Raw genomic sequence first — 26654 nt, 5'->3', positions numbered from 1 at the left:
ATGGGTGGCAGGCTTGATGCCGTTATTGCAAGTAAGGGTTATGCCACCAAATATTGAATGTTATTCATTTTAAGTTCATTTAATAATGTCTGTCCCAATAATTTTGCCAACTTGAAAAGTGGGTGTTGTTTAACACATCTTGATGTAAATACCATGAAATAAAAGCTTGAATTCTGAACTTTTGTCTGTTTTGACCTAGTCATTGCAATACTTTTGGAGGGGACTGTACGTAACATTTTGGGAATTTGAGGAAAGCAGAAGTTCCCTGTTCTCTTCTCTGTGTCCATATCTCACTGCTCTTTAACCTGATCTAGATAACAAGTCAACTTTGGGTAAATATGTAGAAGCTTTACCTTTGAGCTTAATCAATAGGAGCTTGAATTAGCTGATTGGAGAAGAGAGTCAGAAGACCATGACCCAGAATTCCTTTGGTTGCCTTATACTGGTTATGACGATTGCCTTCTAAAACAATCCTTTGGTTACTGAGACCATAAGCAGAACAAGATGGATCCAACTGTGATTTTCTTACTGCTTTGCCAAGTACTTTTATACACAACAGTCTCATCCAAGAAAGGTATGCAATAAGTCATCTCTATACTCTATAGTTGTAATGAATTTGTCAAATTTGTGCAACTTTAACAAAGTTTTATTTAATTTATTTTTAATGTTATAACATTTTGCATTTCTCTGACGGTAAAAATTGTGATAAAAACTGATTACTATACTCATCTTTACAATGATTGAAGTTTTAGAGACAACGTTTGTGAGGCACTTATATTTTTGACTTACATGCCTGTTTTTAAATCAGTTTGTGGCCGACCTCCTGCTCCTGATGGGATCGATGTAACGACCCTGAAGCGTGTGTATGAAGTTGGAGAAGAACTGAGCCTAACATGTGAACAGGGGTATTTGGCTTCATCTCAGACATCAGGACGCATCACCTGCACCTCCGCAGGAGAATGGACACAGTCAGAACTAGCATGTTCCCGTGAGTTAGAAACTGTAACGATTAAAGCACTAATGTTTCTGCATTCTTTTTTTTTTTTATTAATTTACATTTCATATAAGACATCAACTATACTGTAGGTTAGGTACTCACTCTATTCAACCTGGGTTTTTTTTCCAGCCAAGATGTGTTTAATTCCCAGACCTTTGCAGCCACTGGCCATGGGAAGGACAGAAGCTCCCTTCAAGAGTGTGCTGAACTTTACCTGTGATGATGGGTGAGAAATCACATTGGTAATCATCAAAGTAATCTATATGACAGTAATGTGATGTTTTTATCATAAGGTACGTCATGATGGGAGCAAATGAGAGCAGATGTTTGCAGGACGGCACATGGAGCAACCCACCACCACTCTGCAAAGGTACTTTGAAACAATCTATTGGTTAATATTTATTAATAGATAATAGTCCGATACCAATGTCAACACCTTTGGATCAATATCTAAAATCAACTTAAAACATACGATTTTATAACATTTGCATCACACTTCAATATTTCTATAAGATTGTTTGACATTTTGCAGCTGTGAACTGTCCCTTGCCCAAGCCACCAAGAGATGGTAGAATTGTCCACGATAAACCAGAGACTAGAGCCACCACTATGTATGGGCAAGGCTGGACGTATGAATGTAATTCACCTAAAGCACCAAGCCATGAGAGAGGGTCCTGCATGGCTGACGGAAGTGTGACAGAACCCCCTGTATGTCGAGGTATGCCAAAGGTCATCTGCAATGCTGTTGTTTGATGTTTTTTTGCTGCTTAAACTGATCACTGGTGGTTTCACAACCAATTAGATGTTTTTTTTGTTGTTGAGAGAATACTAACGCAATCCAATGCAAACTCAATACATCCTTATGTAAAGCCATTGTAGCAACCAGGGTTGGGGTCAATTACATTTTTCAGTTACAATTGTGTTTTCAATTACCCATGTTCAATTACAATTCAATTACCATGACACTTTCCAGCATTTTTTCCAAATTTACAGAGCCCCTAAAGGGACACAGGTAAAAAAATTTTTTTGCCTGCTCACGTAAAAGTTACACGCGCGCACGTGATACTAGTATTGCGTAAGCGGGCACATAAAGCGTGAGCGCGCAATATAAAAAAAAAAATGTCCGTGACCTTTTACGGGCTCAGTACAAATTCAGTCAAATTACAATCTTTTCCAATCCCAAGAAAGTAAATTACAATTGCGTACTCAATTACTAAAGTTCAGTTACAATTAATTACAATTACTGAGCCTGAAAATAATAACCTAATAAAAGTTAACCTTCCTCTTGCCTTAACTTTCTTATGATAACTGGTCCTAAATCAGCTGTAAAATACAATTTCTTTTCTATTTATTGGTTACCTTTTTAATCAATTTAAATATAGGTTTTAATGTTTTTTATGTTGACATGTGGGAAAGCTTGATATGAAACATATTTTAATAATTGTTCACTACATATGTGCAACATGGTTTCCAAGTTTTGCGGTAAATTATAAGTCAGAATTTTTACAGTTATGGCATTTGCAATTAAACAGTCAGTTATCTGAACTCAATTACATTTTAATTACGATTACGACAGCAACAGATTTTTAAAATTACAATTACAATCATAATTGCACCATAATTGTAATGAATTATCAATTACACAATTGCATTGTTAATTATAATTGAGCCCAACCCTGGTAGCGACTGTGCAATTGCTTTGGCTTTCCAGAGGTGAGCTGTTCCATCCCAACCAACATTCCTAATGGCTTCATCACGTTTGCTGTGTTGAGACCACATGGGTACAAGGAGAAAGTTCAATACGCCTGCAATGAGCACTACACGCTGGACGGCAAGGCTGAGATACAGTGCATGAACACTGGAAACTGGTCACTAAAACCAGCCTGCAAAGGTGAGACAGGGAAAGAATAGAAATGTGTTCGGAACTGAAAAAGAAAGTCTTGGATCTCAAGTGAAAAGTCATGACTTGCTCTGCTTTCTACTCAGCTTTCTGCACAGTTGGCATCAAAAGAGGTCGCATCTTCTACAATGGAAAGAAGGTTTGGATCGCAGACCTGAAGCCAAACCGAGTTCTCCACGGAGAACATGTAGCCTTCTATTGTCTGAACAGAGCTGAGAAGTGTGGCTACCCAGTGGTTTCTACCTGTAATGATGGTGTACTTCATATCCCAGAATGCTTTGAAGGTGAGTGAGGAATTTTTAAACATATTTATTTATTTCAATTCTTGGATGTAACTCCTGTTACCTAATGACCACAAATCTTTAAAAAAAAATTTTATATATATATATATAGCTTAATAAATGCCTTATGATATGTGACTGGAGCAAAATGATTTGAAGGTTGCAGAAAAGAATATAATATATATATATATAATTTAAGAGGATAACTACATCTGAAGATCCAATATGCTAGAACAACATTGAAAAAGCTGAGTATAACAATATCAGAGGTTAAATTATGGAACTGCCTAAAGGATGAAATAAAACAAGAACATAAACCATTTTAAAACAGCTTTTCAAATCATATATCGTTAGTAATTATAAGAAAGAAGAGCAACAATTTTACTTTTACTTTAGGACAGCAATAATATATCATATGTATATAATGGTATAAAATATAATACATAATAAAAGGTTTTTGTTAATTTATATATTGCCACAATTAAATGTGTGTCATAAATATGAAATAGTATCATATTAATAGGTGTTCCCTAAGCTAAAGTGTTACCGTTTGATGTAAATGTATAAACTGTATAATATAAAACTTGTGCAGAATATATATTGAATGTATTTTGTGAAAACAGTAATAAAAGATAAATATTTTTTGTGTGTGATATTATGTAGAGAGCCTTGTTTTGTTTTGCTGTGAATGGGATGGGTGTGTAGAAGCTTCGTTTGAAGAATTACACACTTGAGTGTTGTTTGTTTTGTACTTTTTTTTTTGTGTGTGACGATTGCTTGAATAAACTGAAGAAAAAAAAATCAAATTCAAATTGAAAATCCCATAAACAGTAACACCCCCTGTTTGCATTTCAAAACTAGATTCCTAATTCAGTACTTAATACATTTGTCCTGATGTTTGCAGATGAAAATGTTTAATGTCTTTTTTGTTTATTAGAACCAGGTAAAATGGAGTACACTTTGAAGGCCAAAACACTTCCATCAGAAATCACAATGTGTGCAACTTCTCCTCCAGCAAGCCCATCAATCTCTACAAGACCTGCATGATTTCTGATTGAATGAACGATAAACTGTCTTTGTTCTTTTTATGTGTTGATGTTATTTCATGTAAAAAATAAAAAGATATTAAATGATTTAATTTCCCGAGCAATCGAGTGTTTTGATATAAGTAAGAACACAGCGAGACACGAAAGCGCGGCAGGACCTTTACAGGCAACGTGGATATATACAACATAATGAACGAGTGTGTGTGTGTTCATTTCATTTCTGAAGTGTATTAAATCAAGTGAAAAGATTCTCAAGTTATAACCTATGATATTACAGAACATAATCACCAACATGACAACATAAAAAAGTAGTTGATACTAGAATAATAATGGCTTGGATTTATATAGTTTCAAGGAAACTCAAAGCGCATACAGAAACCATTATTCATTCACACCAGTCACTCACACAGTCATACCGGTGGTGGTAAGCTACAATGTAGCCACAGCTTTCCTGGGGCATACTGACAGAAGCATGGCTGCCGTTTCGCGCCTACAGCAACATTCATACACAATTCATATCCTTTCAATGTGGGTAAAGTGCCTTGCCCAAGGACACAACAATAATGATTTGGATAGAGCGGGTTTTGAACCCCCAACCCTTCGGTTACTGGATGACCCAGTGCCTAAAGCTTGGAAACAGTCCCCCCTCGTAGCTACAGTTGCCTACGAATGGGAAATGTTGTCTTTTCATCTGTATCAGCGTTCTTTTAATAAAAAAAAAAATTAAACAAACTAGGAACAAAAGGTAAGACAAGATAGTGTAACTTAAGCTTTTTAAAGAAAAATAGTTTTTTAAACTTTCTGTAAGGGCCATAAAGATACTATTTTAATATTAGTAATAATTGTGTTTAAATATCAAGATATTTTAGAATGATAAGGTTAAATGTATCATAATTCATATGTTTTATATTACTTTAAAATGCATCATTTAGGGATGTGCTTATGTGTTAAAAATGTTTTATATTTGCTGACTGTGTTTTGACGTCACTCCTAATTCTTTACGATGACTGGATGTAACGTACGCCAATCGTGTTTGTTTAAGCCGAATATGTGATTCGGTTTACACGGTGGTACAAGAGATGACTGAGCCGAGTGCCACTACACTGTCATTAATCACAACATAAATATCGTGGTTGGCTGCATAAATAAATCCATTTTATTGAAATTTCATTTTTCACATTTTTTGCCCAGTGCAAATTGATGGGACCAACTAAAGACTTGTCTGTGACCCAAGTCTGTATCCCGACCAACCAGTTGAAAACCTCTGCTCCATTCGTCGTATCATACGACACCAACCATGCTTCGTGTCTGCATTTAAAGCAGGATTCCAGCAGGTTGTAGGTTTAGCTTGAAGACCAATAAAAGACCAATAGTTTGAGGAGGTTGAAAAATATTTGTATTTGCATTAGCACAAACAGGGAAAGTCTTGTCATGAACCCATTCGCTTTCAGTTGATCGTCACCAAGTATGAGTCAGCGAGGACTTTATTCTGCTCTGTTATCTGTTTACTTTTCTTTAAAAACAAACAGCACTCGTCAAAGTCATGGTTTAAAGCCGAGCACACCAATATTTGTTGGGTTCTAGAAACATGGAGCTTGTGCTGACTTTGCTTCTGTGTTCGTTAGAGTTTTTTATCACTGTGTCATCTAATGACAATCCTAAAGGTATGGATGACTTTTCTTTAATATTGTGCTTTCCAATGGTTTTTAGACATGCTCCTGTTTATTGGTGTGTATAAGTTATTGATTTTTTATCGTTTAATGCAGGTTTATCCTCCATGTTTTTCTTTCATCTTTCTGAACTTTATGTTTGCTGTGAGATTATTTCAAAGCACTTATTGACAATTATTTGAGAATCTTTGGCTAATCATTGGTAATCATTATTGTACATGCATTATGTTACAGTGGCAAGATGACTGGGATAGAACAATTTGGAAATGCTCCTAATTTAAGGAAAGACAAAGCAAATTTATTTGTATAGTGCATTTCATACACAAGGCAACTCAGAGTGTCCAGAATTCTAGAATGTTGCAATCTGTAGAGTAAAAAAAAAGCTGTAAGGAACCAGTAAAATGGAACCAGGGTTGAATGATAATGAAACACACTTATCTGGGCGACTATAGCTTTGATTGCTGTAAATGAGAAAAATGATTGAAACTAAAAAACATGTTATGTTCACAGTGTGTCCATTGCCTGAAGTGAGTTCCAATGTTGAGATAGGAAGTCTCCGGAGAACCTTTAGCCCTGGTGAAGAGCTTTTTCTGTCCTGTATGGATGGATACACTCCGGTGTCAGGCCTGCCCAAGATTGTCTGTGGTAGCAGCGGAGAGTGGACCAAATCCACATTAACTTGCATGCGTGGGTCTACATCGTTCTTGTGAGAAATTGGTTTCTCAGTTGTAAAATCAACCATTCACATATTACGCCTTATATCTGAATCTGATGCAGGACGGCGTTGTCCTCAACCTCGCCTGTCGAATGGAAACTTCCACAGTCGGGATTATCTGTACCAAAGCACCATCAACTACACCTGTGATGAAGGGTAAAGTTATTCCACCAAGATGGCCACTCACTGCAAATGATTCTAAACAGTTATGCTGCACAAATTCCACCTCTGCCTTACGATATGGGTTCGTGCTCCAAAGGTCATGGCCCTATCTTTTACTATGTAAATGTTGTTTCTCTTTGGTGATATTAATTGTTTGCATTGTCCGTGGGAGGTAAACGTATTGTATATGTTTACTTTAGGGTGGAAGTTTTGCAAATACAGTACTTTCTTTTTTTTTCTTAAATGTTGGTTTCATGGTTTGTGCTGTTGTGATTTTGTTTTTCATTTCAAACCTGAAATAATTGTAGATATGGCTTCATAGGTATAAAATGACTGGATCCAGTACTGCTGTGTGCCAAGCTGATGGCACCTGGAGCTCCCCTACACCCATATGCACAAGTATGACATTCACCAAGCAAGATAGTATGCAAAGTGTTCTGTATGACCCTCATTCTTTACTGTATCATTTCAAGAGAAACCATCACGTTTTGAAAACTTGTCATTAAGCTTTATTTAACTTTGACAAGCATTGCAGAAAAAAAAAAAAACCCCACAGCATTGAACATGGTGTTTGCCCTTTGTCTCTTTGTTGCAGTTGTGACTTGCGGTCTTGCCCCAATCCCACTGTTTGCTATGGTCACTTATAACAAAAGGTTCAGGGGCAACACAACCAATTTTGGAGATACAGCGACATACAAATGTCTTCCTCCGTATGCACTCATTGGTTATCCAACAGCAGAGTGCACAGTCAATGGCTCTTGGACGCAAACACCTAAGTGTCAAGGTGAAGTATTAGTGAAAGTGGCAATGTAGTTAAAACTACTGTAATCTTTTTAAACAATACAAAATATCCAATGGAAACAAAGTGATGTTACATTTGTATTACTATACATCAAATGTGCCAAAGACTATTATTATTGCGTTGACAGAAATGACATATAAGTTATTGAAGGGATATTATGTCATCTTTTGATTGAAAAGTCTACAACACAGTCTCTTCTTTAGTGAATACAAATCATGAAGACAAACTTTGTAATATTTTAACATGCTTTACAAACACACTGTATATGCAAACACACACATTACTACATTACTACAGTTTTATTATTATATAATATAATATATTATTTGTATGTATTTATCGATTGCAAACATTGAATATGTAGCTTTTTCCAGCAGTGGTGACATGCCCTCCACCAGAGAACATTGAGAATGGAATCATGTACCCTATTGAAAAAAGGAACTTTGGCTACATGGAAACCGTGAAGTTCAGCTGCATGGGGAACTATGTTTTGGAGGGAAATGTAAACATTTTTTGTCAGAAGGATGGCAACTGGTCTATAAAGCCAACCTGCATGGGTAACACAATTGTTATAGTCTTTTTTTGTCTTCATATTTTTCCACCCATACTCACATTGAATGCTAATCTACTTTAAAAAAATGTTTTCAATCATGTGTTTATACATATTTTGATATCTTTTTAGCCAATCAATGATAAGAATCAGTTTCACTCAGCTGCAACAGAAGTTACATTAGTTTTTACAAGGTTTTTTCTAATGTCCTTACAAGAATGTGCTCAATAAAAATAGAGTCACCTCATGTAAGATCATGAGTAAACTTGATTTGACATAATTTAGATTTTTTTTTGTGTGGCAACAATGACAGAAAAAAAAGAATTATATAGGGAATGATGCTATTCTTGTTCTTTTTTCGTATGTCTATCAGCTCCTTGCACTGTGGACATACAACGAGGACGTATATCCTTTCAAGGAGAAAAGATTTGGATTGAACATTTTAAACCTAACCTCGTCTATCACAAAGGCCAAATCTTATTATACTGTAAAAACAAGGAAAGAAACTGTGGTTATACTGTACCAGCCCAGTGCTTCAATGGAAGCCTCAGTTTCCCAGAATGCTTTAAAGGTAAGGCACATTAAAAAAATTAACTTATAACACTAAAACGCAGCACAGCATTCAGAATGCTAGAGCCAACATTATAAATATATATAATGTATATATAGTAGAATCATAATATTTTTGACACTGCTGAGCTATAAGTCACTATAGGTGGTTTGCAACCGACGTCACATATCCCATGATCCTCTCCGATTCGCTTGGATCCGCCATCTGTTATGTATACAGCTGCATAGCAACACATCTTCAATGGTGGATTCATGTGATTTGTCCCGAATTTATCAAGGATTAAATATTCCAGATAAAGCTAGGTATCGCGGTAAGATAAAGGATGGATTGGCCCCAACAGCAATTTGTTAAAAGGCATGTGGCCGAGTGTAATTTACATGGTGAACTCCTTGGTGCATCTTATATGCAGGTCTTCCTACAAAGAATTTTTTTTTTTTTTCAATCAATCAATCAACTTTATTTATATGACACTTTAAACAATCAAATGTAATAAAAAGTGCTTAACGCGATTAAAAACTATGCAAAAGCAAAAACAAATGGAGACACACACATATATATGCGGACATGCCGGGTATGAAGTGGAAGTGGAAGCTCCTGTTATTTTAAGTCAGGGTAGTAATGGACAAAAACTTACCTTTCACAAAATGCTCTTCGCATACTCGTGTGTATTTGTAGGTTTAATGTCCGATCTGCGCAGATTTGCGAGCCACTGTCTTTGACGTCTGCGAGTTAATCCTTCGATTTCTGGCCCTTCACGCTGTTTAACAGTAGGTAAACTAAAAAATGAAACGTTGTTGCCAGCAGAATTGTTAGAACATCCGACAACTGTGCACATAATTCCCGCTTTTCTCAATGGTTACCGTTGTCATAAAAGATGGCGGAAACTAGCGAATCAGAGAGGATCGTGGGAAATTTGTGGCGTTGGTGCAATTTTTTTTACTTGCAAAGCTTTACCAAAAAGTATGTGGACAAACCTTTTCAGAATCAGAATCAGAAACGGTTTTATTGGCCAGGTACAGTTTAAAACACTACAAGGAATTTGACTTGATAGTTGCAGCGTAAGAACTAGGGATGTAACGATTAATCGTAAGGCAGTTAAAAATCGATTCGTAGGTATCACGGTTGAGATCGATTTTCTGAAAATTGAATCGCAGTACTTTTTATCCACAAGTGTAGGCGGCGGGCGGAGTCTGCTAATACTTTCTTTCTGGCCGCCTTCTACTCTTAAACATGTTAATAAATGATTCTTTACCCCTTTAGCACCGATAGAATATCTGTAATATTACTTGAATATCTGTAAAAGTCACGTTTTTCTATTAGCTCTGTCTGCTAGCATAGCTTCTCTTCTTCACTGCAAGATATCTGCATGCCAACCGACCACTGTGTTACCAGCGCCCTCTGCTGGTCCAAACAAATATGGTGTAAATCAGTGCAATCACGGTTTTTTTTTTTTTTTATTTTTTAAAGTCCAATTGTTAAGGCACAAAATACATTTTCAGTTGCACTTTTAAAAAGAAAAAGAACTATAATGCAGTTTTGCATTGTTTATTATAGAACCAGAATTTAAATTAATAGGCTTCATTTTCATTTGTATTATTCCTTTATTTATTTCATTCAAGATTTATTTTTAGTTAAATTGCATTGTTTTGAATAGTTTATCAAGGGATTCTTTTGACAATGAAATATAAAAGGAAAATAATACAGTATTTTCTAGTTTTTTTCCCAAAAATTTTTTTGTCCATTTTGTAAAATAAATCGTGAGAGAATCGTATCGTGAACCCAGTATCGTGAATCGAATCGTATCGGGAGTTGAGTGAATCGTTACATCCCTAGTAAGAACACACATCAACACACCGCAGCAGCCATTTGCGGCGCCCTACATGCTATCAAGGGCATGTATTTTTGATGATTTCATATTTAATATCTTTTCTGTCACTTTCTTTCTTTTTTTAGAGCCAAGCCAAATGGAATACACCTTAAAACCAATGACACTTCCTTCAGAAATCGCCCAATGCTGAGGAAAAAGACAGTTGGCAAATATGATGAACATTGAGCACTGAAATTACTTTGAAAAATGAATGAATTGAAAATGTATTTGTGTAGTTGTAAAAATAAACTCAGCCTTTACTCTACAATAATCTGTGTTCCTATTTTAGATTTTATGGTGTGCAGTTTATCTATCATTACATGCACACAACAATGTTATTAAAGATGATTGACAAGAGTGAATGCTGGTGAGTAAAGGCAAGCAAGGTAGAGAGTTTGTTTATGAACAATTGTAGTGCAAAAATATTTAATCAAGATCAGCGATAAATATGGACAATCAAACCTCTTTGATGCTTTGTATAAATGTTCCCTGTGATGCATCAATCCTTGGGGCCTTTGGTCCATTTGTAAAAACATGCAGGAAAATGTGTTGCTACACATAATGTAATAAATTATTTTAATTAATTACTTGTTTCCTCATGTGTGTTCATTGTTTTTCTTTACCAATGTAAGCTGACTGCCGGCTGTGGCTGCTCCGATGCACAACAAGAGCTCACTATAATAGCTTCATACATGTGCTAAGTAGCTCCAATATACATCCTTGGGTATATAAAACAATACTAAAGAGCACTTTTATAGCCTAAAAAAAGGAAAGCAACGACTTCATGTCATATCCGACCGAACATGGATGCTCCCCGACCTGACTTTACTTTGAAGTATAAAAATCATACAAAAAGGTACTTTAAATGTGTTATTTGAACTAAATGTGCACATATACTGCTAAAACATTGGACATAATTTAGGTCTAAGTCTATTTCTAGATGTTTTTCAGGACTTTAAAAAAAATGGTTTAATAAGATATATAAAACATGTATCTTTCCCTTAACTGTTGCTTCTAAATTAGTTTGATGTTAACACACTGGACATATTTTAGGTCTAAGCCTGAGATTTCTAGATGTTTTTTTTTTTTTTTTTTTTTTAGTTTCAAACGATATATAAAACATTTATCTTTCCATTAAATATTGGTTTTAAATTAAAACCATTACTTACTGGGGGATAAAAATAAACTTCTAATCTTAATTTTAAAGTAAAGTAAATACGGTTTTCTTCACGCAAGTGTGACAACCACAGGAACAGATTTTTCCAAACGTCTCGGCGTACCCGTTCTCGCGATATTCTGCGAGACTTCACGCTATTCCTCGTCCAGCATGGCTGCGCTGTATGAGGGCTACACGTTGTGCGCATTCGTACCTCAACAAAATCTATCAAACTCTGGCATTCAGGGGGTTGAAATAGAGAGGGACAGTGACCACGTCCTTGTCACGGACTCATCCAGATCAGTGATTCTTTACAAGGTAACGTTTTTGTTTTTAATGGAAGCTAGTGACCACACCACAGCCTGGAGAGTTGTGTTAGCCGTGGGACTCGTGTTAGCATTCTGAGCTGTTCTTCCTGCACACTTTGGACAGTGACGATACTTAAAAACAGCCATAATGCCCTGCTTTGATCATACCATACCTTCTTGTCTGTGAAAATGTACAATAAGCGTAATAGTTTACAGAAACAAGTTCTACACGCTACTGCAGCTAATGCTAATGCACTCTTTTTACATTATATCTGCATGGGCACGAAATCCAATGGATTGGACGAATATTGCTTTACATAACAAATGTAACCGATTATATTTCATTCGTAAGAGCAAAAAATTAATTATTAAAATTTTAAATGAAGGTAGTTTACATTTACTGTACTTTAGGGTGAAATTGTTAATTAAACTTTGGAAAATGAACCATCAAAGAAAATTTAGGAATCATTAAATCCACAAACTCAGTGCTGTTACTATTACTTTCTATCAGTCAGTTTGCCTGAACTGTTTCACATGCTTTAAAGCATCAATTCAATATAAATCCAGTATTATCTCACTTGAATCACCACAATAGTTTCATACCTCATCAGATTGAATTGATAAAGCCAATACAAGCTTTGTCACATCAGTTGGAGATAATGGGAGAACACTAGTGCACACTAAAGAATTGCATGTGCAGTCCCTATTTCATCATATTGACATGGCAAGTCACTATTAAAAGTGTGCGATGACAGACTTTATGAAATTATAGTATTATACCAGTATACAGAGAGAGAAGCTGGATTTTCTTTTTGATAAATCAAGCTGTTTGTTGTGTGTAAACACTGCAGACTTTTTTCATAAATCCTTTCTTTCCTCGGCAGGTTTCAGACCAGAAGCCACTGGGCAGCTGGACGGTTAAACAAGGACAGTCACTCACTTGCTCAGCAGTTTTTAACTTCCAGACCAGTGAATATGTGGCCGTTTCAGACAATAAGGTAACATTTCACCATGCTATAAATACTAACAGTGAGGGGCTCAATGTGTACAGATAATGTCTGTACTGTTTCTGTAAAGACATAGGGCTGGGCAATATATCGAGATTGACGATATATTGAGTTTTCTATTTTAGCAATATATAGAATTATTAGTGGTGCAACGGATCATCATTGATCCGTGATCTGCACGGTTCTCCTTCTCTCTACGGTTCGGCACTTTTATGGTCCGCGGATTGGACGTCGCGACGTCTGTGTGTGCGTGTGTGTCACTGGGAGCGAGAGTACCTGCACATGTGTGGTTCGGGCTCCTGGTTGTAATCTGCGTGTGATAGCGTGAAGAGTGATGCACACACAGGGAGGGGGGAGAGAGAGGGAAAGGAACAACTCTGTGTGCGTAATTAGTTCGTGTGAATGTTGTCACGTTTATGCCTCCGTCCATCCATGGATTTTATGCTCTTATTAAATAAATATCGGCTCTAGTCCAGATGGCCATCTTTGACTGTTGTAAGAATTTGTAAGTGTAAACTCAGATCTGCTTTCTTTTCCTTCTTTCATTCTTTTTTGATGATGTCGGCATAGGCTAGTTTTTAATTAACTCTCCATGTTTAAAAAAAAAAGGTGTCGTGCCTTGTTTTTTTTAACCATACACTTACCTGTTTAAAGGATGGTGTCATGCCTTAAATTGCACTTTCATTTGTTTTTATGTGATTAAAGAATGTATTTAAGCATTGGATTGACACCTCAAGTTAAATGTTGTTTGTATTTACTGAGCAGAAAAATGTTGCACTAGGTGTTCTACAAAATAAATGGAGAGAAAAGTTATTTGTCTGGTCTTTTTCTTTTTTTCTGCTGAAAAATAATCCGATCCATGATTCAAAACCGTGATACGATCCAAACCGTGAGTTTTTTTTTTGATCCGTTGCAACACTAAAAATCATATTTATATATATTTGTCAGGTCCCTCTTCAAAAAGAAATGTCTAATCTCAATGAGGCTTTTATCTGGTTAAATAAAGGATATAAATAATATGTTAAACTGGTTTTTATTAGTACAATCACAGTACAAATTAAATCATACACATATTTAATGTTATTCATAGAGTACAGTCAATCTGTCCTATGCAATTTTTCTGTGTTTCTGAGATATATATTTTATAGCTAATTTTGTATTAAAATACTTGTTTTAGGAGTAGTTAGATGGCTGAGTGTGTAACCCAGACCTTCCCCTAAACAAGCCACACTACAGAACTCACTCACACGTGCTGTCCCTTACAGGAGGAAAAAGCCAAAGGTGTTCATATTGTAGATCTGTTTGTTAATGAATATGCCTGTGTGGTATTTTTCATCAGCAAATTTAACTCAGAATTCTCTTACTGGTAAGACTTTATTGAGTTAAAAATATTGAGATTTATGTTATTTATCACCATTTTGAGAAAAAAAATACTGAGATGGGTTTTGATCCATATCGGTCAGCACTACAAAGGCCAACTACACAAGACTTAACGTTTTAAAAATAGTTTTCCCTATCGTACTACAGCTGTGGTGGAGTTTGAATGAGCATTTCACATTTTATATTCAATTTCCATGTTAACATTTAGGTGACACAGTTTGTACAGAACACACAGTTATCACCGCTACCATCCAGTGTACTGATCCGTCTTTGCATTTGTTAATGCAGTCATAAGATGTCTTTACTGAGTGATATTTCAAATATACAGATGTATGAATATTTTGATTTCTTTCTTCTAGGTCATCAGAATTTGGAAAGAAGACGACCCTCTGTTGGACAAGGCCTTCAAAGCAACTGTATGTATAATAGTATATATAAGACTGCCACCTATAGCAAAAATGTGTTTATACATGGTTAATTTGTTTGTATATATAAGACATTGCATTGAGTCATTTACATCATGTCTATTGTGGAACATCATAATTTAAAAAATAAAAATAAAAAACATCTGTGCTATATTGTGTATTATGTTGTCAATTATATGATCTTTTTTCATCAGAATCAGAATCATCTTTATTGGCCAAGTGTATGTTGTACACACGAGGAATTTGACTCGGTCAACTGTGCTCTCTCCAATAGTGAAACATTCAATAATAAACAATCCACTAGAAGAGATGATAATAAGTATAAATATAAACAGTAGTTAGACTAGAATGTGCAAATAACAAGATGATAATAATAATAATAATAATAATAATAATAATAATAATAATAATAGTATAAAAACAATAAACAAATACAAAATAAAAATTAAAAAAAATAAGATAAAAGAAGGAAAAAAATAATAGAAAAGAAAGATAATAATAAAATATAATAATAATAAAAGGAAAATAGTGCAGTAGAGCATTGATAAGTAGTGCAGGAGAACATTTAAATTAAAGGTATGTACATGAACATTTCATAATAATGATTATATAAAATCTTCTCTTTTTTCATGTCCAGGTGACATCAGATATCTACAGAGTGCTCAGCATTCCCAGTTGGGAGCCAGTAGTCTTGTTTCAGAGCGGTGCTGTGAGGCTCCTGGACTCTTTGCTTTCTGCTCCTCAGCAGCCCATAGAGGATGTCCTGTCTCAAGAAGAATCCATCAGGTAGGAAAATACTAATGTTTCTTTACAAACAGGTTGGTGTCTGTTGGAGTTTTCTTCACAATATGTCATTCTCCCATGTGTCTGAAGGTGGAGCACCTGTATAGCAGCAGAGAAACAGCAGCAACTTGTCATTTTCACAACAGAACAGGTAATTAGACTGGAAACGTGAGGGAAATTCCCTACTATAATGCTTCGTAGGCGTCTTTAGGGAATCACTGATGTCACAATTCTAATTCTTTGCCGCTTCTCATGACATGGATGTCTGTTTCTGTCTTCTTACAGAAAGGAGAGCATTTCCTGTACCTGCAGGGGCTCAACCCCAACTCTTTACAGAGGTATCGCCTCGAGAGAGAGGAGCCTGGTCTGTCTCCGCTAAGCTTCTCTGCCTGCTACCGGAACAGACACATTTTCCTGACATATCTCTGTAAGCCTCAATGTCCAACAAATGTATTTTTACCGCCAATGTTTGAGTGTGTAGGATGATCGTCCAGACTTGGTTAACAGTACTGTAGTAAATGTCAAATGTTGACATTGTACAAAGTCATACACTTAAATTTGTAGCAGTTTGGAACGGTGTTATGACACAAAAAAAAATAAAACAACAATAAAATATTAATACATTAAAAGCACACAAATATCTACTTAAAGGTGCAGTCCGCAAAGCTCAAATCCCTCTCTCCCCCTCCCTCCCCGCTGCTCTCTTGCCCTGCCTCCAAACTTTCCAAAGTCCCTCCCTCAGAGGTGCTAACAAGCTAACGTTAGTGCGACAGCAACATCACAGTTATATAACATGCTCTGTTAAAAGCATATTACTGCAGCGCTGTTATCTTCATCTCATTTGGTTCCCCTATTATCGTGTCAGCTTTAACTTTAGGGCTCTTTTTCTTCACTTTTGCAGACCCCAATGGGCGCGTGTATCAGAGTGTGACCTCAGTGAGAGCCCAGGGTGGGGACGACGGCGCTCAGTCTCTCCCAGTTCCCCGTAGCCTCCTCCTGGTTCTTCCAGTTGGTGAGGGCCTGTTAGAAGCTGCTTCAGCTTTAGTGCTGGATGAAGCACATGTGGCTGTTGTGGGAGTACCGCATCCATCTGCTGGAGCTGGTAGAGGTCAGTGCTGTACAGTCAAATGTGGTCAAAGACGTGTAATGGTAAATTATGGTTAAAAACAAGCAGTTTGGTGCACTGGGATCTTATGAATCTTGTACTGAATTACAATACAAGACATTTGGGTTGAGTAGGAACTTTACTTGTGATATGTCACCACACGATTATTGTACAGATCCAAAGAAATCTTCAGTCATGTTTTTTAATGAAAAAAAAAAAACATTTATTTGTGCTAACGTATGCATAACTACCTGTTGTAGAAGCAAAAGGTAATTGTAATTTGACAGTTTGATAAACAGTGTTGGGTAAGTTACTCTAAACTAGTTACTGGGATAAAAATGTAATATATTTGTATTACAATATTACTGTTTTTTAAAATGTAACTGAGTTACACTACTTTGAGTTAGTTTTGGTCCAGAACACAAATAGTGTTGGAATAACATCGGTCTAAGTTTTGTTTCAAATACTTCTGCTGTTTCAGGAGCAGAAAGCTCTTTTTTGTTCCCCATAAGTTATATAAACTATAATGATCTTTCTTTCTTTCCTCAAATAATTGCAAACAGTGAGAAAACAAAGCTAATATGCACTTAAATTAAATATGCATGTAACTTGAGTTACTTTAATTGTAACTAGTGATATAATACCAGTTTTTACTTTTGTAATGAGTTGCAATATATTACAAAAATAACTAGTTACTCCCAGCACTGTTGATAAACATACCACTTGTTTTTGATATTGGTACTTAAATCACAGTTGGTTACCATTTACTTGTTCTTGCAAGTAAAAAAAACATTTTGTACTGTAAAGGTGAAATTTGTAATTATTGATATTGTGAGATATATCCTGATGTATACCGGCGTGTTGTTTAGTATGCGGATATATCATAATAACTGTCCTTTTAGTATTGTTAATGCTATGCATTACATTAATCTGAGTTGTTAGCCTTTACATTAATTTTACTGAAGAAATTGATGCATAAGTGTAGTTTTCAGAATTTTTTTTCTCCCAGCAAGAAAAGCTGTGGGTCTGTGGTGACTCTGAACCTGTCTCATTAGATTCAGATTCACCGTTTAAAAACCTCCATATGTTGGGTTTGATTATAAAACTCTACATTAACCGTAGGAGTAAACGGGTGTTTGAATGTTTACCCATTCTGTAATCCACTCTGGATTAATAGATTAATAAATAGACTTTGAAGAATAGAATCAGTGACCTGCCTCTCCAGTATGTCATAAAATAACACAAAGTAGCAGCGGCAGACAAAACGGAATATCAAAGGCACTCTTGAGGTGTCTTGAGGGATGTCATGGTGACGCTTTTCAAAACAAGTAAGAACAGGTGCTTATGTGCTCTTGGAGAGAGATCATGTGACAATCATGTGAACAAAAAGCATAAAAAAACATACAGAAAGGCAAGCGTTAAACAGTAAAGATATTATTAAGAGGTATTATTAACATAGGTATTGATTTCATAATACTAATATATTATATTTAACATAATCCAAAAAAAATATATATATATACGGTATATAATTGTAGATTAAGTAGCTCATCAATAAGAGTATGATGTAGGTCAAACCTGACCGTGGTAACTTTCTGTTTCACTGTCTCTCCTGTCTTTTTTTGTTTTTTAAAGATTTTCTCTGCATCTGGAATACCAATTTCCAAACGCTACAAGCTGGAAAAGAGATGGCGGGTAGAATTTATGGACAGGTAGGATTACATGTGACTAACACAGATTCACTCGTGGTTTTTTAGATAGATATGCACACAGAGGCTTGTGTTGCTAGTTTTTACAATAGACTGGATGTTACTGTGGATATTAGCATGTGCCAAGGTTCCCTGTCCTTCCAGCTGCTGGGTGCTGATGGAGGACTGTATGACTTTGGTATAGCATATAGGGTCTGCTCTCCACTGTGACGGGGCTCACAATCCCTCCTCACAACTAAAAAGCAGTTTACACTCTGCATCGTCATGTACAACAAGACTAACAAAAGGTGTTTCTGTGATCAAATCTGATTGTTTATCATGTAACATATGTTTTAATGATGTGTATTTGTTCTAGCTGTGGAGCTTTTCAAACAAACTGCTCATTCCTCATGGGAAAACTCTCTCAGTTATTCCGTTTGAATGCCCCAAGTCCTCCTTGGCTTCTGCTCTGGGGAAATTGAAACAAGCTAAAAGTAAAGGTGAGTGATGATGATGATGGAAAGAAATTGGCCAAACTTGTGTTTTATTCTAACTTAAAGAGTAACTAAACCCCAAACCCACTTTTTTCTGCTGAATACATATGTATTTGGTTATTAAGTAGTGCTATTGGTTGATCCTAGTCCAACTTTTAACATTTTAGTAAAAGTATTTAGTTGTAAAATGTCAGACTTACTGGCCTCTAAGGGTTGAACACCAGCTATTACAATTTAATTTAGCTATTGGCTGAAATGGATTCTTTGGATTCCCCAAATTTCAATTTTCACTGTTGGCCCCGCCCCTCCTATAAATGCTGAGAGGAGGGAGAAATGTTTCCTCCAATCACAGCCCTCAGTGAGCATTGATTGACAGTTTTAATGAGGAAGTCTAATGTTCCGTGTGTGAAACAGCAGCTGTAGCGGTGACGTTTTGGATTTTGCTTCTATTAAGAGCAGATTCTGCACTAATCAGTGTTCATTAAGTTATGTGTGTATTTACAGACACATAGTGTGTGTATGTCCCCGTCTGTCTCTGCGTGCGTGCGAACGTGCATGTACTTATCGCGTACATGTGTGTGTGTGTCGTCTGTGTGTTTTTGTGTGCAGTAGTTGAGCAGGTAGTGCTCTGTTAATGCCAGCGTTGACCTGCTGCCTGAGTGGGCGTGTCTGACTGCTACTACAGTAACACCCATAATCACCCCCCCCCCCTGCCCCCCTCCAGTGGCAGGTCAGCAGAAACAGGGGTTTAGTTACTTTTTAATTGATATTGAAATACATTTTCCAAACTGCTTATTCACTGTGCTTTATTTCTTCATATCTTAGAGTCCATATCATCCACTTTTGTACCATCTTGGAACAGTATTCTTCATGGGGATAAAGCCCAGCCTTTAAGAACAGCAGAAACCCGTGTGACGGTATGCTGAACACCTATGTGATATTTTAAAGCAAATCAATGCATTTTATATGAAGAAGTTCCAATTCATGCTGTTTGAGTTGTGTTTACCATCGCAGCTAATATACAGAAAGATAGATATATGATATAAGAAGTCTACAATCATTTCTGTTGTTCAATAAATAACATATTTGCAGTGTCTTACAGTATTTTATTCTTCGTTTTTTTCTTACACAGAGAACAACCCGTAATAAAAGCCAGTCAACAACTAGCCCAACAATTGACCAAGTCCTGGAGCTCATTAAGGTATTTTAATTTAATTTACCCATTCACATGTGTTTAAGACTACCAATTTTGAAAATTGTGCTAGAAAACGTGTTGATCCCAACTGTGTGTTCTCATACAGACGGCACCTGTAGAGGAGGTTCAGGAGGAGGTGGAGAGATTTCTGTCCAGATCAGACATCCAGGGCCTGCAGCCCTCAGTGGGTCGAATCGCATCTACGCTGGTTTCTCGGAGCTTGGACGATCCAGCTTTCTATTCTTCCCATACTCTAACACAACTATTGAACACCCAGTGTCTCTGTCACAGGTCTGTGTGTTATGGCAAATACATTACATGGATACACTTCACATTTCTAAATGATATTTACTTATTTATTAATGTATTAAACCAGAACTTATTTACCTACATTGTTCTTGTTTTGAACCAGTGCAGTTTCCAGTATTAAATCTCATTATTGTCTTTGTAGTGTGTGTCCTGACCTTGTGCTCCTGGCCCTTGAGAGGAAGGATTATTTCCTGTGTCAGCTCTGCCTGCAGTTCTTCCCTGACATCCCAGAAGCAGTGACCTGTGTCTGCCTCAAGGCCTTCATCAGGTAAAACCCAAAAGAATTCGTTATGGAAGCTTCTACTTATGGTAGAAGATTAGGATCAATTTTGATGGAGAAAATCCTTTTGGGCAAATCAAGAGTAAAGTCGAAATGTCAAGATTAAAGTGGATTTTGAGAATAAACTAAAAATACAATATTGTTATAAAAGTTGGTTTTCTATTGAAGTCAAATTTATGGAAGCCGACTAGAGCCAATTCACCATAAACTACAACAGTCTCCATCAAAATTGGCCCCAATCTGTTTCTGTACAGCTAATCAATAGCCAAAAACGGACTGAATGCTTCACCTCTTCCAAACTTCTGAACAGATTCAGTTTTTAGCAATATTAAACAAATAGTCCAAAGACTACAATGCCATGTTTATGAGCTAAAAAAGAAAGAAACTCTTTGTTTGTAAACTCAACTTTGAAGTCAAGTTTAACGCATTCATGAAAATCAAAATTTCAACTTTATTCTTGAGATTTTGACTTTATTCTTGATTTGCCCAAAATTATTTTCCCCATCAAAATTGTCCCTAATTTGTTTTTTTTGTTTATCAGTAATGAGACAATGTTGGCCTTTTGAAAGAATCAATTGGCCAAATTTCATTCTCTCTGGTCCTTTGTTATTAAAAGTGTCTATTGGTACGTTTATCGAAATACACGTACGTAGCGTCTTAGGGTTAGGTTTAGGTTATAACCCTATATCGCAACAATTTTTAGGTTTACGGTTAGGTTCAGTCTTAGTCACATGACCTAAACTGGCCAAATAGGAGCGCTGCGTGCTTACCGTTACTTGTTTTATAGTAAATGTCAGGCATTTTTTGTTGATTTTACTTTAAAACATTGTTACTAATGGGAGAATCTATTTTGATTTAATTAGATTTTCCTGTTTATTGTACCTCCTATTTAGAAATCTGGTTACAGTATTTCCTTTCTGTATTTTTGTGTTAAAGTTAGGTAAATAAAAAATTTGTTCGAAATAACGAATTTACAAATACAAATTTAAAATTTTCCTTATGAAACAAAGCAGTAAGATTACGTTTACAATCCACCGACTGTTTAACAGCATACCTGATGTCGATGCGGAGAAGGCGAGCCTGGAGCCTGGTAGTGTCTCTTTCATGGAAACGGTGATCTTAAAAGAACGAGGTGTGGTCAGCCTGCAGAACGGATTCAGTCCTACGTCTGTGGAGGATTTCTCAGATGGAATGAGTGGCAGTAAATCCAGGACTGAGGTTGATGAAACTACCTTTAACCAACCAGGACTAAAGTGCCCTGTTGGATCACACAAGGCTGCGTTACTGTATCCTTCATGTGCTCACGTTTTCTCTCTTTGGTTTGCTTTAAAACTGTGAGATAATTTATTTATTTTTTTTTTTTTAAAGCTTTTACCTTAATTCCTGGAAAAGTTATGGAATTTGAAAAAAAAAAAAAAGATTTTCCAGTCTGGAAAAGTCATGGAATATTTTAAATGTTTTGGAAAAATGTTGGAAATATAGCCTATTTTATTTGAATGCTTTCATATTTTAAAATGTGTTATTATCTCAAGGTGAAAGTGCTGCATACTGGCAGCATAATGGAGCGAGAATCACGAGATCTCACAAATTCACTCTTCATCTTAATTATAAAACTGTGTGTAGGTAAGATGACTTCAGATGGCGTAAGCTAAAAACCAGGAAATGCGTACGCCAAAAAAAGATCTTAGCACTTAAGAACTAAGTAATTGAAATTTGGTAAAATATTTTGAAAAGGTTTTGGAAAATCACTGTGGGAAAAAAAAGCGTGGGAATCCTGTTAAAAGTACAACAAATGTCTAAAGAGAATGGAGTCTTAACTGGAGCTGCACAGAAATGAAATCCTGCAAACTGCTTATAGTGACACGTTCCTTCTTCCACATCTCAAAGATCTTTCCTCCCAACATGCTATTGTGAGTGACCTACGAGCAATGCTTGCAAAATTCAAATAAAAGCGCTTATTTCATCCCTATTAACATTTATTTTTGTCACTTTTCAGCTTTTCCTCCAGTACCTGCATTTTCTCTATGTGAAATGCTCACAGGATCATCTGCTACAGGTTCATGGTTTTAGGTCACCCAGTCTTAGTCAGGTTAGTTTGCACTTCTATTGTTCTGCAGCATCTCTGTTGTTGTTGTTTGGTGCTATGTGTGAGGGAATAAAGTAATTTCAATTGACCAAAATGTATGCCGTTTGCTGTTGACTCCATTAGATTATGGACTGGGTGTGTTTGCTGTTGGACGCCCACTTCACGGTGCTTGTGATGACACCTGAGGCCAAAGGCTTGCTGCTGAGTCTTCACAGATTTGTTAAATCTCAAGTAAATGACTTTTTATTCACGCGATCCATATATGTGAGCAGCATTAAAGAGTTTTTGGAACCACGTCTTTCTCTGACCCCCAGGTGAAGCTCGTTTCTGAACTTGGAAAGATCGAGGGCAGCCTCCAGGAACTCGATAAGATGAAGACCAAGAGGGACATTGGACAATATTCCATTGAAGTTATCGAGTTGTTGTAGAGCTGTACAGGACTGTTTTTAATGAACAAATCACAGAGAATATTTCAACCGTCACCAAACTTTAAAGAGGGAGTGCTTGTTAGCACAGATGTGTGTAACCAAAGGCTTCTCCTTGGGTGATGGCAACTGTCATTTTAAACAGCAAAAGCTCACATTTGTAATTTTGTTAGCAAGCCTTTTCTATAAATTTACCACGGCTTTATCTGTTCCATACAAGCCCATGTAATGCAGCAGTTTAGTACAGGGACCGCCTCTTTTTCAGACTGAGAGAAATAATTTGTTTGTCTCTTTCTCTCTATCAGTTGTGACTTTGTATAAAGTTTTTTCCCACGTGAAATCATATTTTGTTGTCCATTAATATAAAACAATGAAAAACTAATAGGAAACATATTTGTCTTTCTTTCTCCTCAGATTTAAGAAAATGTCATATTTAGAATGTAGTAATGTGTTTATGTCAATGAATATTAGGCCTGACTAAAAAAAAAAAAAAAAAATGAATATTCATGTCCTAAATTTCTTTAGTGGGAATAAGACATGACTAAATGTATGCAAGTATCTAGTAGTCTAGAAAGGTTAAGAAGTCACAGCTGCAGAAGCTTTGTTGCCAGGTTGGGTTTAGGCTTTATTGATGCTTGAAATGATAAATGAGCTCTTGGTCTTTGTAGCTAACTTAATGTCAGTAAGCTCTAGTAAAATAAATCCTATATGATGCTAACAAAAATAGCACATATCATCAAAGCAAAATAACATGTATTTAAGAATCCTAAGGGAAAATTACTTTTGTTACGCTGCCTCCAAATAGAAATTAGAAATAGGTGTCAAGTAGTGTTGTAGGGTCACACCATAAGGTTGTGTACTACAACCCTGAAGTGGAATGAGACTGTAATAACTGGGCGTTTTCTTTAAAAATGATTTCAAAGTCATATGTAATAAGTGTCATATTTGAAACTTTGACATGCTTTTATTTTGAAACTACACATCAGAATGACTTGGAACTTATAGGGTCACACTACGGGGTTGTGTACTACAACCCTGAAGTGGAATGAGACTGTAATAACTGGGCGTTTAAAAAAAAAAAAAAATGACTCCAAAGTCATATGTAATAAGTAATAATTTGAAACTTTGGTGAGCTTTTATTTTGAAACTACACATCAGAACTTGCTAGAATTATCTTAGCTATTGTGTTCATTTTTATGTTGGATTATTTATTCACACAGATAAAATGTCATGGCCTTCATCTTCTAAGGCTTCAATGTGATCAGAATTAGGATGGTAAAATAATCAATTATTCAATAACCAATTTTACTCCTTAGATGTTAAATTCATTAGTAACTCAGCCATGTCCAAACATTTCCACAATGGGTCGATGTGACTGTAGGTTTTCTTTTTAATCAAGTAGCAGCACATCAGACTTGTAAAGGGTTCTCAGGACGGTGCTTTTATTTTGAAGTCCGTCCTCAGGCTGCATTACCGTACTGTCTTCAATAAACAGGCACCGGAAATTGGCTGGCGGCTATAAAATAGAATGATTGAGGATTTCTGAGTGGAGGCTGGCTTGACCGCAGTTTCTTACTGACTTTTCTCCTCCTCTCTTCTGCTGGGCTCCTGAAGGCTTCGTTCTTTTTGACATAACATCAATCACGTCTGATAAATATCTGTCCATTCTCGCCCTCAATGAGCTGGTATTCGGGGGCAGTGTGGTTGCGCCCGGTCGGGGGTCAAGCAGAGAGCAAGAAAATAAGGCCTCTTTTTAGATGGCTTATCAACGTCATGTTTTCTTGGACTCTTGTGAAACGTTAATTAATAAATGATATAATGATATTGATACTTGATAAAAAATTATAATAATAATGTATGTAATTAAAACACACGTTTCCTTATTTATCTTCTTTTCATCCATTGATCTTAATTACTATAGGGGCGCCGCTGGTGCCCCCTTTGGTGGACAGCGCTTCTAGAATTTGCCCACTGCCTATGTATGCCACGGGCCGGTAATACAAGTATGCTAATAATATCAGCGCTTTGAATGTTTAATTTAGATAAAAATAAGAATATCTATATTTTTGTTTCTATTTATTTTTATTTTTCATTTTTATTATTTATTTTGCACCGCCTCCGTATGATGGCCGGCGCACCAAGCATTTGCCTATACTATCTATGCTACGGGCCGTCCCTGTACATGTACATGTATGTAGCGTCTTCGGTTTAGGTTAGATTATTATAACCCTATATATCACAGCCATTTTTAGGGTTAGGGTTAGGTTTACGGTTAGGTTTAGTCTTAGACCTAAACTGGCCAATAACTGACCTATCACATGACCTAAACTGGTCAATGAGGGGCGATGCATACGGATAGAATGTCATTATATTGGTACGGCAACCGTACGGTTAGCCACTGCCATATTACTAGTATTACCTCTGGTGTTTATATTTACATGTCGGCCATTGTTGAATAAACACTAAACTAGTGTATAAAAACACATTTTTGCTTACATTTTCTATTTTTAAATCTGGACACGCCCACATAACATTGAAAAACGTCTTGATTTGAGAAAAAAATTTAAATGTAAAAACCTCTTTACCCTGTCGTTCAAATAATTGTAATAGTACTTGAATCCAAATCTCGAACTCTGACTAAATAAATAAAATTACCTTTGCCTAATAATAACTCTTATTTTAAGATGACCAGATTTCTGAAATAAAATCTAGGGACATTTTCAGCTCAGAGAGGGTTGGTCCCCACAATGACAAACAGGTCCCCACAGAAGTCCCCATAAGGTAAGCAGGTCCTAACAAAAAACTATATTGCCACAAGAAAGGCCAGTCACTAAGATAAACAAGCAAATCCCTATAAGAAAAGCAGGTTCCCGCAAGGGTAAGAATGTGCTCTCTTCCTTTTTAGGTTTATACATGAGATGTTTACTGTATGCAAGGGAACCGTGGCAAGATTTATTACCAAAAGTAAATGGGGTGGCGTTAGGGTTAGTTATTTGTACATGAGTATTTTATGTATGACTTAGTTTTATTTGTACTTGAGTACAATTTCAAGCAAGTAACAGTATTTCCACTTGAGTATGATATATTAGTACTCTTTACACCTCTGTTGTTTAGCACACAATCTCCATGATCTCATTTTGTTAACAACTCGCTAATGATTCACTTTCTATTTATGAGCAGCTTCATTTTGCAGGTTTATAATGAAGCCTAGTGTGAGTTAAGTGGCTGATTATCAAACAGGAATGAGTTCAGATGTAATTATACAGACATGCTGTAATAATGGCTGTGAATACTTATGAGCTCAGGGACTGAAACATAGTCAAATATGTTCAACAGCCTGCTGTCTGCATTATAGTGGGCAGGGGGGGGGGGGGGGGGGGGGGGGGAGGGCAGGGGGTGGTGTTAGAGGACGACTGGAGATGTTTTGGGGTTTGGGAACAAGGAGTCCCTGG

The 26654-nt window shown here is 36.3% G+C and overlaps 3 protein-coding genes across 3 annotated transcripts; all 3 read left to right on the top strand.

The window, feature by feature from the left end:
- LOC114458224 (beta-2-glycoprotein 1-like) lies at positions 1-4225 on the top strand. The gene is made up of 8 exons (XM_028440611.1): positions 1-31; positions 809-988; positions 1127-1223; positions 1291-1367; positions 1530-1715; positions 2709-2888; positions 2984-3181; positions 4116-4225. Exons 1-8 carry the CDS (start codon positions 1-3, stop codon positions 4223-4225), a joined length of 1059 nt encoding a protein of 352 aa, XP_028296412.1.
- Positions 4226-5812: 1587 nt separating this feature from the next.
- LOC114458158 (beta-2-glycoprotein 1-like) lies at positions 5813-10712 on the top strand. Its single transcript, XM_028440480.1, has 8 exons — positions 5813-5888; positions 6405-6581; positions 6672-6765; positions 7094-7170; positions 7367-7555; positions 7951-8130; positions 8497-8694; positions 10648-10712. The coding sequence occupies exons 1-8, from the start codon at positions 5813-5815 to the stop codon at positions 10710-10712; spliced, it is 1056 nt and encodes a 351-aa protein (XP_028296281.1).
- A 1170-nt stretch (positions 10713-11882) lies between these two features.
- nol11 (nucleolar protein 11) lies at positions 11883-23591 on the top strand. The gene is made up of 18 exons (XM_028450007.1): positions 11883-12035; positions 12910-13023; positions 14772-14828; positions 15475-15623; positions 15711-15771; positions 15906-16047; positions 16522-16728; positions 18361-18437; positions 18790-18913; positions 19733-19824; positions 20040-20108; positions 20209-20393; positions 20554-20679; positions 21741-21977; positions 22523-22601; positions 22688-22780; positions 22901-23008; positions 23092-23591. The coding sequence occupies exons 1-18, from the start codon at positions 11889-11891 to the stop codon at positions 23203-23205; spliced, it is 2181 nt and encodes a 726-aa protein (XP_028305808.1). The 5' UTR covers positions 11883-11888; the 3' UTR covers positions 23206-23591.
- Positions 23592-26654: the final 3063 nt, after the last annotated feature.

This window comes from Gouania willdenowi, chromosome 1 (genome assembly GCF_900634775.1).
Source record: "Gouania willdenowi chromosome 1, fGouWil2.1, whole genome shotgun sequence".
NCBI lineage: Eukaryota > Metazoa > Chordata > Actinopteri > Blenniiformes > Gobiesocidae > Gouania > Gouania willdenowi.
The sequence above is the reverse complement of the archived record's forward strand: the minus strand, read 5'-3'. Positions and strand labels throughout refer to the sequence as shown.

Bases quoted from the DNA above. Each gene is read 5' to 3' on its own strand.
- LOC114458224 (XM_028440611.1), top strand. From the start codon at position 1: ATGGGTGGCAGGCTTGATGCCGTTATTGCAA. The intron at 1,368-1,529 runs GTACTTTGAAAC...GACATTTTGCAG, and splicing joins CCCACCACCACTCTGCAAAG to CTGTGAACTGTCCCTTGCCC. The intron at 2,889-2,983 runs GTGAGACAGGGA...CTTTCTACTCAG, and splicing joins ACTAAAACCAGCCTGCAAAG to CTTTCTGCACAGTTGGCATC.
- LOC114458158 (XM_028440480.1), top strand. From the start codon at position 5,813: ATGGAGCTTGTGCTGACTTTGCTTCTGTGTTCGTTAGAGTTTTTTATC. The intron at 6,582-6,671 runs GTGGGTCTACAT...AATCTGATGCAG, and splicing joins ATCCACATTAACTTGCATGC to GACGGCGTTGTCCTCAACCT. The intron at 7,171-7,366 runs GTATGACATTCA...TCTTTGTTGCAG, and splicing joins CCCTACACCCATATGCACAA to TTGTGACTTGCGGTCTTGCC.
- nol11 (XM_028450007.1), top strand. From the start codon at position 11,889: ATGGCTGCGCTGTATGAGGGCTACACGTTGTGCGCATTCGTACCTCAA. The intron at 15,624-15,710 runs GTAGGAAAATAC...ATGTGTCTGAAG, and splicing joins TCTCAAGAAGAATCCATCAG to GTGGAGCACCTGTATAGCAG. The intron at 19,825-20,039 runs GTATGCTGAACA...TTTCTTACACAG, and splicing joins CAGCAGAAACCCGTGTGACG to AGAACAACCCGTAATAAAAG.